The 13,028-nt window shown below is 46.9% G+C and overlaps 2 protein-coding genes across 4 annotated transcripts in view; one reads left to right on the top strand and one right to left on the bottom strand.

Annotated features, from left to right (window-relative positions):
- DNAI1 (dynein axonemal intermediate chain 1) overlaps positions 1-1,660 on the bottom strand; it is a 135,801-nt gene extending 134,141 nt beyond the window's left edge. Inside the window, exon 1 of the mRNA XM_063179803.1 lies at positions 1,579-1,660. Coding sequence (XP_063035873.1) covers positions 1,579-1,611 — 33 coding nt within the window. The 5' untranslated portion in view covers positions 1,612-1,660. The remainder of the gene's footprint in view (positions 1-1,578) is intronic.
- A 578-nt stretch (positions 1,661-2,238) lies between these two features.
- FAM219A (family with sequence similarity 219 member A) overlaps positions 2,239-13,028 on the top strand; it is a 92,259-nt gene continuing 81,469 nt past the window's right edge. The window contains exon 1 of one of the 3 annotated variants that reach the window (XM_063180810.1): positions 2,239-2,411. In XM_063180810.1, the coding sequence (XP_063036880.1) occupies positions 2,352-2,411 (60 nt within the window). In that variant the 5' untranslated portion in view covers positions 2,239-2,351. The remainder of the gene's footprint in view (positions 2,412-13,028) is intronic. The other 2 variants (XM_063180809.1, XM_063180811.1) reach the window with 2 other exon arrangements.

The following is a 13,028-nucleotide window of genomic DNA, read 5'->3' as shown; positions in this document are numbered from 1 at the left end:
CCAGGAATTACTCAAATTAACCTGAGATTTTTATCCTAAAATCCTCCTAAAAGAGGGTGCATGCAGACATGCCTACACAGAGCCCAAAGGATTACAGTGAGGTCTCACAGACAGGGACCCCACAGCAGTCTAGGTTTAGGGCCAGGAAGGGTAGCAAATGACCCCCTTTCATTGCTGGAGCTGAGCAAAGACCAAATAGCAAAGCAAAAGGAAAGAGACAAAACTCACAGCTGGGTATAATTAAAATAATTTTTTAAATTTTTGTAAGAAAAAGGATTTTGTCTGCTCAGTGTCTCTGGGAGATCCGCGGGCAGGCTGGAGACACCTTGAGTGCATTATGCCCTGCCTTGGAAGGGGTGCTGGATACTGCAAGTGTGATGAAATGGCCTGACAGTGTCTGAAGACTTCAGTCTCACAGGGCTGAACAGGATGGTGACAGAGTGAGGGGTGCTGCAGCTTTGGGACAGGTGGTTTGAAGAGCTGTGTAATGCCACAGAACTCTCAGGGCGTCACGGGCAGCTGAAGGGACAGCATGACACAGCATGACACAACAGGATGTAGCCAGGACTCGACAAGGCCAAGAGGGGCTGTGCTGACTCCACTGCCACAGCTCTGTGTGGCAACCTAAGCTGTCACTTCAACCCCTCAGCTCTGCTTAGTAGCACCTGGGTGTATTGGCAGATTGTGAGGTGACCGTGAGCCCACAGTGTGCCCCTGCTGCCAGCGATATCCTGTGGTGCATCAGGTGGCCAGCAGGTCAAGGGAGGTGACCCTGCCCCTCTGCTCAGCCCTGGTGAGGGCACATCGGGAGTGCACTGTCCCCTTCTGGGCTCCTCAGCACAAGGAAAACAAGGAGCTGCTGGAGAGGATCCCGCAGAGGCCACAAGGATGATTTGGGGTCTGAAACATCTCTTTTACAAGGAGAGACTGCATGTCCACATGCACTGCTGGCCCTGTTCAGTCTGGAGAAGACTGAGAGGGGATTTTATTAATGCATCTAAATAAATCAAAGGTGGGTGACAAGGGGATTGTGCCTGACTCTTTTCAGTGGTGCCCAGTGACAGGACAAGGAGCAGTGTCCATAAACTAAAACACAAGAAGCTCCACCTCCACCTGAGGAAGAACTTCTTTACGCTGAGGGTGGCAGAGCAGCTGCGCAGGGAGGTCCTGCGGTCTCCTCTCTGGAGATGTCCAAGCCCCACCTGGATGTGTTCCTGCGTCACCTGCTCCAGGTGGCCCTGCCTTGGCAGGGGGGGTGGGCTGGGTGATCTCCGGGGGTCCCTTCCAGCCCTGATGGTTCTGTGAACGCGGAGGGAAAGATATGTGCTGCACGCAGTGACGTCACGGGTGGCGGTTTGGGGAACGGTGACGTCACCGCTGGTGTCACACCACGGACACCACTCAGAGGAGGGACCGAGGGCAACAGGGTCACACCGGGGCTGCACAGCGACCTTCCCTCTGCTGGGCTGCCGCCTCCCGCGAGGCGCCGCGGTGACGCCATGCGGGTGTGACGTCACGGCGCATGCGGTGACGCCACCACGGCGCTGCTGCCACCACAGGAGAGCGGCAAGCCCTTACCTGCCGGCGCTTGTCGGCCGCCTTGGGGGGCATGGCCGTTCCTCAGCGCAGCGAACGGCCCTCGCCGCAATCCCGCGCCCGCCCGGCACGCCGGAAGTTGATGGCAGCAGCCATGGCAACGCGCCGGAAGTGGCGGATGGACCCGGCCATTCCCCAACTCCCCCCGCTCTCCCCTCGAGGGAGGAAATGGTACATCCTAGCTGCCGCTGCAAACAGAGCGCCCCGGTCCAGAGAGACTGACGGCAGGGCCCTCCCCTTAATGAATATTCGAATTGGGCAGAGCCATTGGAAATGAAACAGCTGAGCCTCGACCTGGTGACCGAGGTCCCTCCCGCTTTATGAATATTCAATTTGGGGGCAAGCCTCAGGGAATGGAGTGACCGGGCACAAAACTGGTTGTAGTGGTCGCGCCCTCGCATGACTATTCAGAAGAAGGCGGGGACGCAAGGAGACCACCGTTCAGTAGCCAATGACAGCGCTCCCGCCCCTCATGAATATTCATATATGGCGGGGCAGCGGAACCCCAGCATCCGGGCCCCGAGCGAGGGACAGTGGCTCCGCCCTTCATGAATATTCAGAAGGGGCGGGGCGGCGGCCGGACCCGGAAGCGGCGCGGCTGAGTCACGGCGGCGGCGGCGATGAGGCAGCCGCAGCCGCGGGCGGTGTCGTTGTCATTGTCGCTGTCGCTGTCCCCTCTCGGCGCCTGAGGAGCCGCCTGCGCCGCCCGCCCTGCTCCCCGTGCTCCGCCCGCCGCGCTCGGCGCCGCCGCCAAGATGATGGAGGAGATAGACCGGTTCCAGGTGCCCGCCGTGCGCGCCGAGATGCAGCCGCTGGTGAGGGGCGGGCGGGCGGGGCCGCGCTGTGCCCGGGTTGAAATGACCCCGGTGCCGAGGGGGTCGCGCACACGCCCCCGGGTGTCGGCGCTGCGGGCGCGGCCGTGCCGCCGTTATATAACGGGATGTCCTGGGCGCTGCCGCCATCCTCGGCGGGCCCGGGGCCGCTGCTGTGTCATCCCGGGCCATCCTCTTATCCTGCCCCTCGACCCGTCCTCTTCTCCTCCTCCTCCTCCTCATCCTCCTCCTCCTCCCCCGGTGTGTTCGGGAGTGCCGTCGGTAGCAGAAGCGGGCGGGGGCAGGCGGGCGGCTCCGCTGCTGCCGCGATGGAAACGCCGCTCCTCCCGGAGCATCCCGGGGTGTTCTCTGCCGCCGGGCACGGGAACGGCCTGGGGACGAGGGAGAAGGACCGGGGAGCCCGGTTGTAGGCGCTGAGGGCGGCTGGGCTTTTAATTGACTTTACAAGCTGGGTGAGGTGCCTGTGGAGGAATCGGGCGGTGTTTGTGCCCAGCCCGGGCTGGGAGCTGCGCGGAGCGATGCTCCCCGGGGATAGCGGAGCTGCTTGGGGTGGGTCTGAAGTTACAAGCGCTGTGAAGCCGCAGGACCTTCTCCGAGGATGATTTTATAGCCTGCTCGCGACACTAAGCTGCAGCGAGGAGATGCTCATCTTGTGTAAAGTCCAGGTGTTCTGCAAAGAAACATCAGCCTCTCTGGTCCAGCCCAGTTGTTGCGAGATATGATGGTGGATTGGGCAGCAGTGATAGTAAGCTTAGGAAACAGTTTCCTTCAACATGGAAGAATTACAAAGAAACATCACCATCAAATTAGCTTTGCTCACATTAGATGATTTGTGCAAGGAAAGCAATCTGTGAGGGTTTGATGCCGTGCCACCGCATGTGTTTTTCATACCAGGATGTTTTTTTCACGTCATAGACACAATTATACTCAATTAATGAGCTCTGAAGAGCCTGACATAATGGTTACACTACTACATGGGACCCTGGGGAATCTTTCAGAGAAGGAATCTTTCAGAGAAGGAAGTCTGCAGGCTCAGAGGACTTTGCAGATGTGTAAGTGGGCAGGTAGAGTGGTCCTGGGCTTTTGATAGCTTTTGAAATGGGCTATGAAGGAAGGCCAGCTGGCTGGCAGCCAGGGGAGATGCTAGACCATCATCAAGTAGAACAACACTTCTTATGAGCTTGTAGCTGCATTGCTCCAATGCCCCAGGCTTGTTTGCGTATGTGTTGTGCCCCATCTGCCTGCCACAGACGTCTTGAATGTGTTTGCCCATTTCTGTTTTCTACCTGGAAGAGGTTCTGTTGTGTGTTCCCCTCCCCTTACTCCCATCTTCCTCAGTCTCTGCCTGAAGGTGTGTTATTAATAACCCGGGGCCTGTTGAAATACACTTCATCTTGTCATTAAAGTGAAAGCTGGATAATGAGCTTCCTTGCTCAAGGTGTTGATTCCTTCTGGCACCTGGAGTAAGCAATTCCCATCTCGGCATCTGATTGTGTGAGACAGGCATATGAATTGTTTGGGAAGGTGGAAGGAATTTCAGTGAAATACTTGCACAGTTCCTTTTGCAGCAGGTGAGGATAGGTTGTTGCTAGGTTTGTGCCAGCACTGAAGCACTTTTGAGATTTCTAATATATCAGACCATACGTTATTTAGAGTTGATGTAAACACAACCTTGGTTCCTTGTTGCAGTTAGTGTTTGTAAGAAGTTGAGAGCACCATAAATGTCTTGTGAACAGAAAAGCTCTTCAAGGTCTACAGACTCAAATTATCTTTCAGTGGCAAGAAATACATTTCTCTTATTGTGGGAGCATTGATAAATTCTGAAAATATGCTTAGTTTGGGTTACATCCTGGGTTTGGTTGTTTTTGTTTTGTTTTGTTTTTTGTTGGTTGTTTCTTTGGCTTCAAACCTTTGTGGTGGGCAAAAAACTGTCCATACAAGCTGATATGGGCTTGTTGCCTTCCCTACTTATTGTTTCTATATAGGAGCTCAACAAATGTGACAAGAATGGCCATCTTTATTTGTTTTATTGAAGCCATAGTAGTAGAAGTAGCAAGTTTGAAAAAGCTGTTGCCAGACAAAACAGTACTCTAAGTGTTTTCTAGAAAGTCCATGATAATAGTGGAAGAGTGGAATTTGCAGATACATGCATGTTTGTATGAACATGAACCAGGCAGAATCCAAACAGCGTCTCTGGTCCAACCCAAAAAGTATGATGGTGGATTGGGCAGCAGTGATAGTAAGCTTAGGAGACAGTTTCCTTCAACATTAGAATTAGAAAATTTTCACTAAGAGCTTTAACATTTGCATTTAAAAAATACTCTGAATCTGTGCTTCAGGCATTCAATTCTTTTTGACTACTGGAGCTCATAGTGAAACCTGTTGGTTTTGGGGGTCTTGTTCAGGGGTCTACACACACAATTGTTGTGACTGGGTGTATAGGATTTTTCCACAGGCATGGAAATGTTGGCAGTGGTCTCAGAAGTGGGATGTAGCAAGTCTGGTACAGCATTTCTGGTGTGTTCCTCTGCTTTGTAGCTCCTGGTGTGTACTTTGCAGAGAGGGACTAAATACTTGCAAGAATCCTTGCCAGTCTGGGATTTCTCATATTAGCTTGTTTGGGTGATGCAGTTCTGGCCAGTGCTGCTTAGTGCCATTACAGTTACTGTGTGTCTGTCACTCTCCCTCCCATTCTGTACTTTTAAGGTTGCAGTTTAAACGCAGTTAACAAATAAATCACTCACAGCCACTTGCTCACTTCCCTCCCACATCAGGATGGGGGAGAGAATCAGACAAGTAAAAGTGAGAAAACTTGTGGGTTGAGATGAAGACAGTTTAATAAGTAAAGCTAAAACCATGCACACAAGCAAAGCAAAACAAGGAATCTATCCACCATTTCCTTTGGGCAGGCAGGTGTTGAGCCTTGCCTGGAGAAGAAGGCAGGGCTCCATTACACCTGATGAATACTTGACAGGACAAATGCCTCCAAAAAAATCACCCCAAACATTCCCCCCTAGTCCTTCTTCCTAGCTTTGTATGCTGAGCATATGGTATGGAATATCCCTGTGGTCAGTTGGGGTCAGCTGTCCCATCTGTGTGCCTGCCCAACCTCTTGTGCACCCCCAGACTCCTGACTGGGGTGGGGTGAGAAACAGAAAAGGCCTTGATTCTGAAAGTGCTGCCCAGAAATAACCAGAACATCCCTGTGCTATCAATTCTGTTTTCAGCACAAACCCAGAACACAGTAGCCACTGTGAAGAAAATGAACTTTATCCCTGTCAAAATCAGTACAAAAGTAGAGAATAACCTTATCATCTCTGGACTTACTGTCTACTTCCCAGTTTAAAAGCTTTCATTTCCAATGGTCTCAGGGAGAGATGCATCTGTCACTCTTTTCCACATCCAGAAAGCTGAAGTAAAAGTTTGTTTTTCATGTGTTACCTAAAGTCACCATGACTTGCCACTGAATCTGTATATAAAAATAAATGTTTCTAAACATAATTCCCTGCTAAAAGCAAACAAAGAAGGTCCCTTGCTTGATTTGTAGAGAATACAACTAGATGAAATATTTTTTCATCGTGTTCCAACGGGAACAGGCTGTCCCAGGAAAGCGCTGTTCCCTCTGAGTGCTGGCCAGTGTGTGGCAGGTCCTGAAATGAGGTTTGTGAAGCTAGGGTTTGCTCAAAATCCTGAACTTTGTGTTGTTGACCTGCATGCATACTTTTGAATGTCTGTTCATCTGCATGGATAAAGTGTCATCTTAGCTTTTGATGTCTTTACACTGAACTCCAGGACAGCAGCTGCTGATCTGCCTGGAAACCATCTGACAGGCCTCCTGGTCTGCCCATCTTCAAAATTAAAGGATTGGCTTCTCTTTGGCATGTAGCAGCTATACCTTTCTTAGAATGCAGTCTGAAACCTTTCTGAACCCTTCCAGCCTCCAGACCTGCCACTGCCACTTGTGCTATTTATTGATCAGCTGTCTGTCAGGGGTGATAGTACACTCATGTCTGGTGTCTGCTGGCAGCGCATCCTGACAGTAACCAGTGCTTTATTCACAGACCAGGGACAGAGAACCTGACATGGCCTTTTGCAAAACTAAGTTCTTCAAAGCTAAAATGTGTCTGGTTGGGGAACATTGTCTCTTTGACAGCCTTGTCCCGCCGACGTCTCTGTTGGCTTCCCATTGCAAGGCTAAGGGCAGCACCCAACTAGTGCAGGCTGGACAAAGCCTGCCAGGATCTCTGGTTGCTGTAAGTTTCTCTCTGCTGATAACAAGTCAGATAGGGATTATGTTGCAGAGCTGAGAGGCGTTTGGCCTGCAGGTTGCATGTTGGCCAGGTCTGTCATGTGTGCTCTCCAGCACTTCACATTGGATGCAGTGATGTGAAATTAATGAGGTGGGCAGTCATTTTCCTCCTCTTTCCAGCTTGTTTGGATAAGCATTGTGAAGTCAGGCAAGTTGGCTTGGCTCTGTGTGACCTCTGCAAATGTGTTTTGAGAACTGCTGGGTAACCAATATGCACCCAAAAGAGAGGTTCAGCTCAAGACTTAATGGGACAGAGTTGCTATGTGCAGATGGACAAGATGGCATGCAGTACCTGGTGACCTGGATTAACCTGGTTAAACATCATCCAGTTGTCAGATGGGATGAGGCCCAGTGTTTCAATCCTTGGAGAGACACGTTACACTGAATATTTTGATGTTGTGGTACAATTCTGTACATTTTCATCCTGGAAAAGAAGACAGACTGGTCACTGGCACTTTGTCACATTCATGTCATGCCTGTCCATTAAAATGGAACTATTTTTTCTGATACAGATTTCCATTCTTGTATATTGGTCACATTTGGCTTCTATTCTAAAAATCTCTGCCTTTTCAAATTAATATAAACTAATTTACAGGGTGTTCTGTTTACTCCTAATGTTTTGTGTCACGCCATCTTTATCAACATTGTGCAAGCTCAACTGCAGGAATTCTGTCCTGCTAAGATTCTGTTCATTTCCAGCTCGACCTGTTGTGATCCTTCTGCCCTCACAGAAAGGTCTCTCTGCCTTAGCTGCTGGGTAGAGGGTTATTTCCAGATTAAATCAATTCAGGGTTTGCAGGGACGTGATGAGGCCTGAAATTCATTATTTCTGGGACACTTACACTGGGGAGATAGCTTTCTTGGCTGATGGAGTTGGTATTTGATGTCTTAACTTCCAACTAGTCAAATTTTCCTGGTCTGTTGATGGTGGTGCATTTGTTAGGATGATTTGTTTTCTAGCAAGTTTTTTGCTGGTAAGGTTTCCTAACATAAAATTCTTATTACAGTGGTAGATGTTAAAGGCAGAGAGAGATGAAGGGAAACTTGCACAGTGAGGATGCTGCAGACAAAAAAGAAGTAAAATTTCCTTTGAAATAAGACTGGCTGGCCCTGTAGTTGTGTGTAGAGCCATCTTTTCTTCAGCACTGGAGTTTCACTGCACATTCTCCCTGTGATTTTTAAATCTGTGTTTTGGACTGTTACCCAAACTCTTGCCAAACCCTTAGAATTTTTGTTAAAATGAAACATGCCGAGCACGCTGCAGTGGGGTTGTATCTTGAGTCTGTTGGAACATGGATGCCTCCCGAGCCCGTGTCTCTTACATGCACCAAGCCCTGGCTGGCATGTGATGGCAGAGTGACAGGTGACAGTGTTGGATCACACGTTGCTCCTATAGACCAACACAGGCAGTTTCTGTTCTTAGCACAAAAATGAAAGTAGAGTAAAAGTGCTTTTGCTTGCATGGCATCAGTACCACTTTTCCCAAGAACGCATCTGTCGAAGTGCAGCAGCTTCAGTGGAGCTTTGACACAAACTTCTAAGACTTTGGCTCACTGTCTGAAAACAGCAGGAATGCAGTATTTCAGTTTCCTGGTTTTCAGCCCACATGAAAAATGGGAGCTCTTTCCAGAGAAATTGGGCTGGTGGTTCCTATATCTCAATCTGAATCATTGTGCCTGGCCTGGTTCCTTGCCAGCAGGGGCCTCAGGCTTGTAGCTCTAGTTATGAGGATGACAGCCAAAGTAAGGGTTTTGTTCAGCCAAATCCTACAGTGATACTGCTGGCTCTTCAGCTGAGATGCCAAATCTGCACCAGTTCTGAAAGTGTAAAATTTTCAGAAATTTTGAAGGTACAGAAGATGCATTTATGTACAGCTTTGTTTTTTAACATCAGAAGAGAATGAAAATAAATTATATTATCTACCTTTTTTTTCATGCTTCATTTTTTTTTAAACCTGTAATTTTAGTCAGCAGAGAGTATGAGTGCTTGGCATGCTTATAAAATCTGCATTCTTTATTTCTGCAAAATACTGCCTATCTCACGTTAAGAAAGTTGTGCTGCATGCTAAGATCTCCCTGTAAAATGAGGAAAATGAAGAACAGAAAACCAAAAGTAATTACAGCAAAATGAAATGCTGTACCTGTAGGGCTTATACATAGTATGTTAATATAACATTAGGTCTATAGTGCAGGTACAAAAATCCCTCATTTTTCTAGAAGGAAAAAGCTTCTAAAATGAAAATGTCATCCTTATATATATTCATTGTAATGTAGCCCAGGGGTTACACAGCTACTACTTTTGTAAATGCTTACAGTACATGAGATTTGTAATGTTGCAGGACTATGGGTCCTGAAAAAATTGATTTCAGATAATGCTGCTTTTAGTTATACAGCTTTTTTTTGATGTGCTGTCATGTCATCTGTAACAGTGGCCTAAAGACTGCCTCCCTGAATACTTCAGTTACTTGGGATTCTGTCCTGTCACTTCCCTGTCCCATGTCAGGCCTGAGGTGCAGAGGTACAGGAACATTTTTGTTACCACCTCAGGCCAGGCTAAAACTCCAGCAGTGGTCCAGCACATTCTCCCAAAGGAAGCTGGTGAGGGATGTGCTGTTGTGTCTGGAGGATGACCTGTCAGGATATGGGAGTGTGTTCTGGCTGGCATGCTCCTTCTTCTCTGCTTCTTTGTGTAAGTTCTGACTACAGTTGTTCTGTCAGTCATATTTGGAAATCTCCTTCTGAGTGAAGAAAGGTATTTAAAAGGGGGCAGTGAACTCTATGAACAATTAAATCTGCACAGTCCACTCTTGGGATTCTACCATCATTCCCAAGAGCTTGTGAGCTGTAGCATGATGTTAATACCTACTCAGACAGCAATTTCTGTGCTGATATAGCTATATCCTTTCTCTGCCAGCAGGTAGTGGCAGGTCTGTAAAAAGGAAAATTCCAGGGTGAGAGAGGAGAAAAAGGCATGCCTTAATTTCTGCAGGACTTCATTACAGGAAAGCCCTTACCTTACCAACAGGGCTGTGACCTGTCTGGAGGTACATTTTACTTTTGGTGGAATTGAAGCCTGAACTTGATAAGGATAGAGAAGGAGACCCCATTACCAGTTTGGTCTGTGGGCTAGAGGATTAAAAGTTGGCTAACAGCAGCACTACTAGTTAGTCAGTGACAATGGCGTACTTGTTTCTTTAGACGTTTTAAGATCTTGGCTGCCTTTCAGCTTCTGCGTAGATCAGTTGTTTGTCGCTATCCATAGGCAGTCTGTAGAAATGTGTTTCCCCTCACACACATGCCATACATCTCCAGTGAGGTCTTGTGCAGTTGAGTATAGGATTCCGCCAAGGTTATTCTGTATCTGGCACTATAAAATTAACATTGCAGTGATGCAGCCACTTGCCACTAGTAAAACCATCAGTTCAGCTCAAAGCATTTGTAGTCTGAACCATTATTCTTTGAATTTTAGAGCGTCATCTTGTGCAATGGATTAGTGTCCATTTTGTGGTGAGCAGTTGGAAGCAAGCATTTGTTTCATTGGTTTGTCTCTGAGTATTACTGAGTCAGAGTGAGTGAAATTGTAGGTGGAAATTTGCTTGATTTTGAAGAGTAACTGCTGGCAAATCTGCTGAACTTTTGGACACATCCATCACCAATTCACAGGATAGCAAGGCTTTATCACATCAGGAAACTTCTTTGTGAAGAAATGCTCTCCTAAATACGTGCAGAGTATTCAGGCTTCATCCCAACTGTTTTTACTAGATGAGTCACAGTCATCTTAGTTGTGGACTGAGAAAAGTGTATTTTTAGTAAAGTTGAAAGTAGCACATATTGCTTTTGTTGAGAAGAGCCCTGGCTCTCTAAAGATGGATAAGACCTTATTTCCTTATTTCCTATACAGAAGGGAAAAGGGAGAGTACTGTTTGTTTCATCTTAAAAAGGTATTCCAGCTGTAGTGGCAACACTGCTGGGGAATCAGCCTCTGCTGTGAACAAGTTACCTTGTTAGAACATATTTAAATTCTTCCTGAGCCAGCTAATTTCTACTGCGTAGAACAAAGTCGTTGGCTATCAAATAACTGGCCACCAAGTGACTCCTGTAACCCAGCACCATCTGCCTGCCAGAGTACATTGCTTAGACTCTGTGTGCAGTGCTGAAGCAGGTAGAACAAACATACCTCAGCTCTCTCCTCAGCCTGCTTCCAGAATAGTCTGTGTTAGAGCTTTTCTGAGGAGCTTCTGTTTTGTTCAGCATCCAGAACCATCAGACATGGATTGTTCCTCGTTGGACATGGTATGGTGTCTTGACTCATGCTTGTCTGACACTGCTTTTTCTTAGTTTCTTTTCAGTTTCCTTTCTGAGCCAACTCCCATTTATACAAGCACATCTTTTGGGCTCTACAGCGTTCAGTCTAATATTCCTTTTCCTAAGCCAGGCAGAGCAGCAATATTCTAACGATCATTTCTCTCTTGCGTGCTTTACTGACTGCATGAGAATGTCAGTTAGTGATTTAGTACACCCATATCCAAACAAAATGTTTACCTAGGTTATTTCTTGTTTCATGTTTTTGTTTGTATGTGGCCCTGGGTGAAAACCAATCTTGGCCCTTGCATCAATGTCAGAGTTGCTTATGCTGATCTAATTATTGTTTCCTTCCCTATTCCCTGCTGAATTTGGGGCATGATGGTTTCTCTTTTTTCAGCAAGTTTGCCAGAGGCATTGGAAGTACTTTTTAGCTGGGATGAGATAGCCTGCTTTGGTGGTGGACTCTCATGCTCCTTTTTTCAAACAGATGTCTTACAGCTTGCCAGTAGATCTTTTTTACCTGGTGGACCAAGCATTTTTAGCTCCCTTAAATGCAATTAAATTTGTCTCTTCATCAGTTCATCATTTCACCTTTTTTGCATCATTAATTATGGTGATTTGATATTTTTTGAGTTTCTGTGCTCACCTCTGTGATGGTGTCTCAGGCTTAAGAAACTGTTGCTTTTTCCCTTTAAGTGGGGAAGTACTGCAGTCCTTGCAGAAGAGCTCATTGGCAGTGTATTGCAGTATTGAAAAGGACCTGTTGGTTAAACCCACATTTGTAAATTCAGGAGAGTAAATTTGTTTACACTTGCCTAAGCTCTTTTGGCTTAAGTCATGTCCCCAGACAGTGAACTGTTCACGTTTCACTCTTTGGCTGATGTACCAGCCTCACAGCCAATTAATGATAGGGCAAGGGAGGCAGATGGGACTTCCCATGTTTTGAGCCAGCTAGTTCTAGGAAAGCAATTTCTTGGGGTTGAAGCAGAAGGTCTAATATCTGTTAGAGAGGAGAAAGTAAGGGGATTCAAATCAAATAATGAAGGTCAACAAAGCTAAGTGTAGAGTCTTGCACCTAGTGAGGTGTAGTTTACGTACCAATACAGGTTCAGGGTTGAACTACAGGAAAGTGCCTGGGGGTTCTTGGTTAGAAATCTCTGATTTAAAAGGCTTTTACCTGTAGTGTTTAACATAGCAGAGGAAAGTACTTGTAATTTTAATACTCATGGGTCTTATCCTCATTGGTAGTGACTCAATTGTAGGGCCTAATTTCTAATATCAAACTTGTTTTGTTGTCATTTGTTGTAAGTAGCTTGATGTATAATAAAAGACAAATTTTAAAATTTCTGAAATTTGCAGAACCTGAACATCCAAGGAGCTGTTTGAGCAGACTGACCTGAAAAATGAGAGAGGGAGGCAAGGAGGTGGGCATTGCATAGGGTACATGTTAGTAATTGAAATGAAAAAATGAATAGGAATGTTCCTAACCAGAGATGGCATTGCAAAGCTTTTTTCTGGCAGAATCTTGTGATTGGCATATTGTCTAAAAACAATATACTTATTTGTATGAAAGCATGACTTTTTTCCCAACAACATGCACGTGATGCAAATGAAAAATACACTGTCTGCGATGGCCAGAGCAGACTCTCCAGCTGAACACCACATACAGATTGTGCAATCACTGCTTTGTCAGCCCATGCATGGAAAGGGGCACTCTTGGTGATGGAACAGAACTAGAGAAGGTTCAACCTTCCAGACTTCACTAGTTTGGAGCAAGGGCCTGAGGTGTGCAGAGAAATGTACAGAGCTCCAGTGCCAGTCCAGGGGCCAGTTCTTACTGCACAGCCTCCCCTCTGCAGCAACACTTCCACTAATGATTCTGTGGGACATCTTTGTCCCAGAGGCAAAATAGATTAGCATAAGTACAGCCTGCCTCATCAAAATTATCTGGTGCCTTTTTAGGTGTGGCATTGAGCCCTAGTGGTA

The sequence above is a fragment of the Melospiza melodia genome, chromosome Z (assembly GCF_035770615.1).
Source record: "Melospiza melodia melodia isolate bMelMel2 chromosome Z, bMelMel2.pri, whole genome shotgun sequence".
Classification (NCBI taxonomy): Eukaryota; Metazoa; Chordata; class Aves; order Passeriformes; family Passerellidae; genus Melospiza; species Melospiza melodia.
Note: the sequence above shows the minus strand (reverse complement) of the source record. Positions and strands in the feature narration are given on the sequence as shown.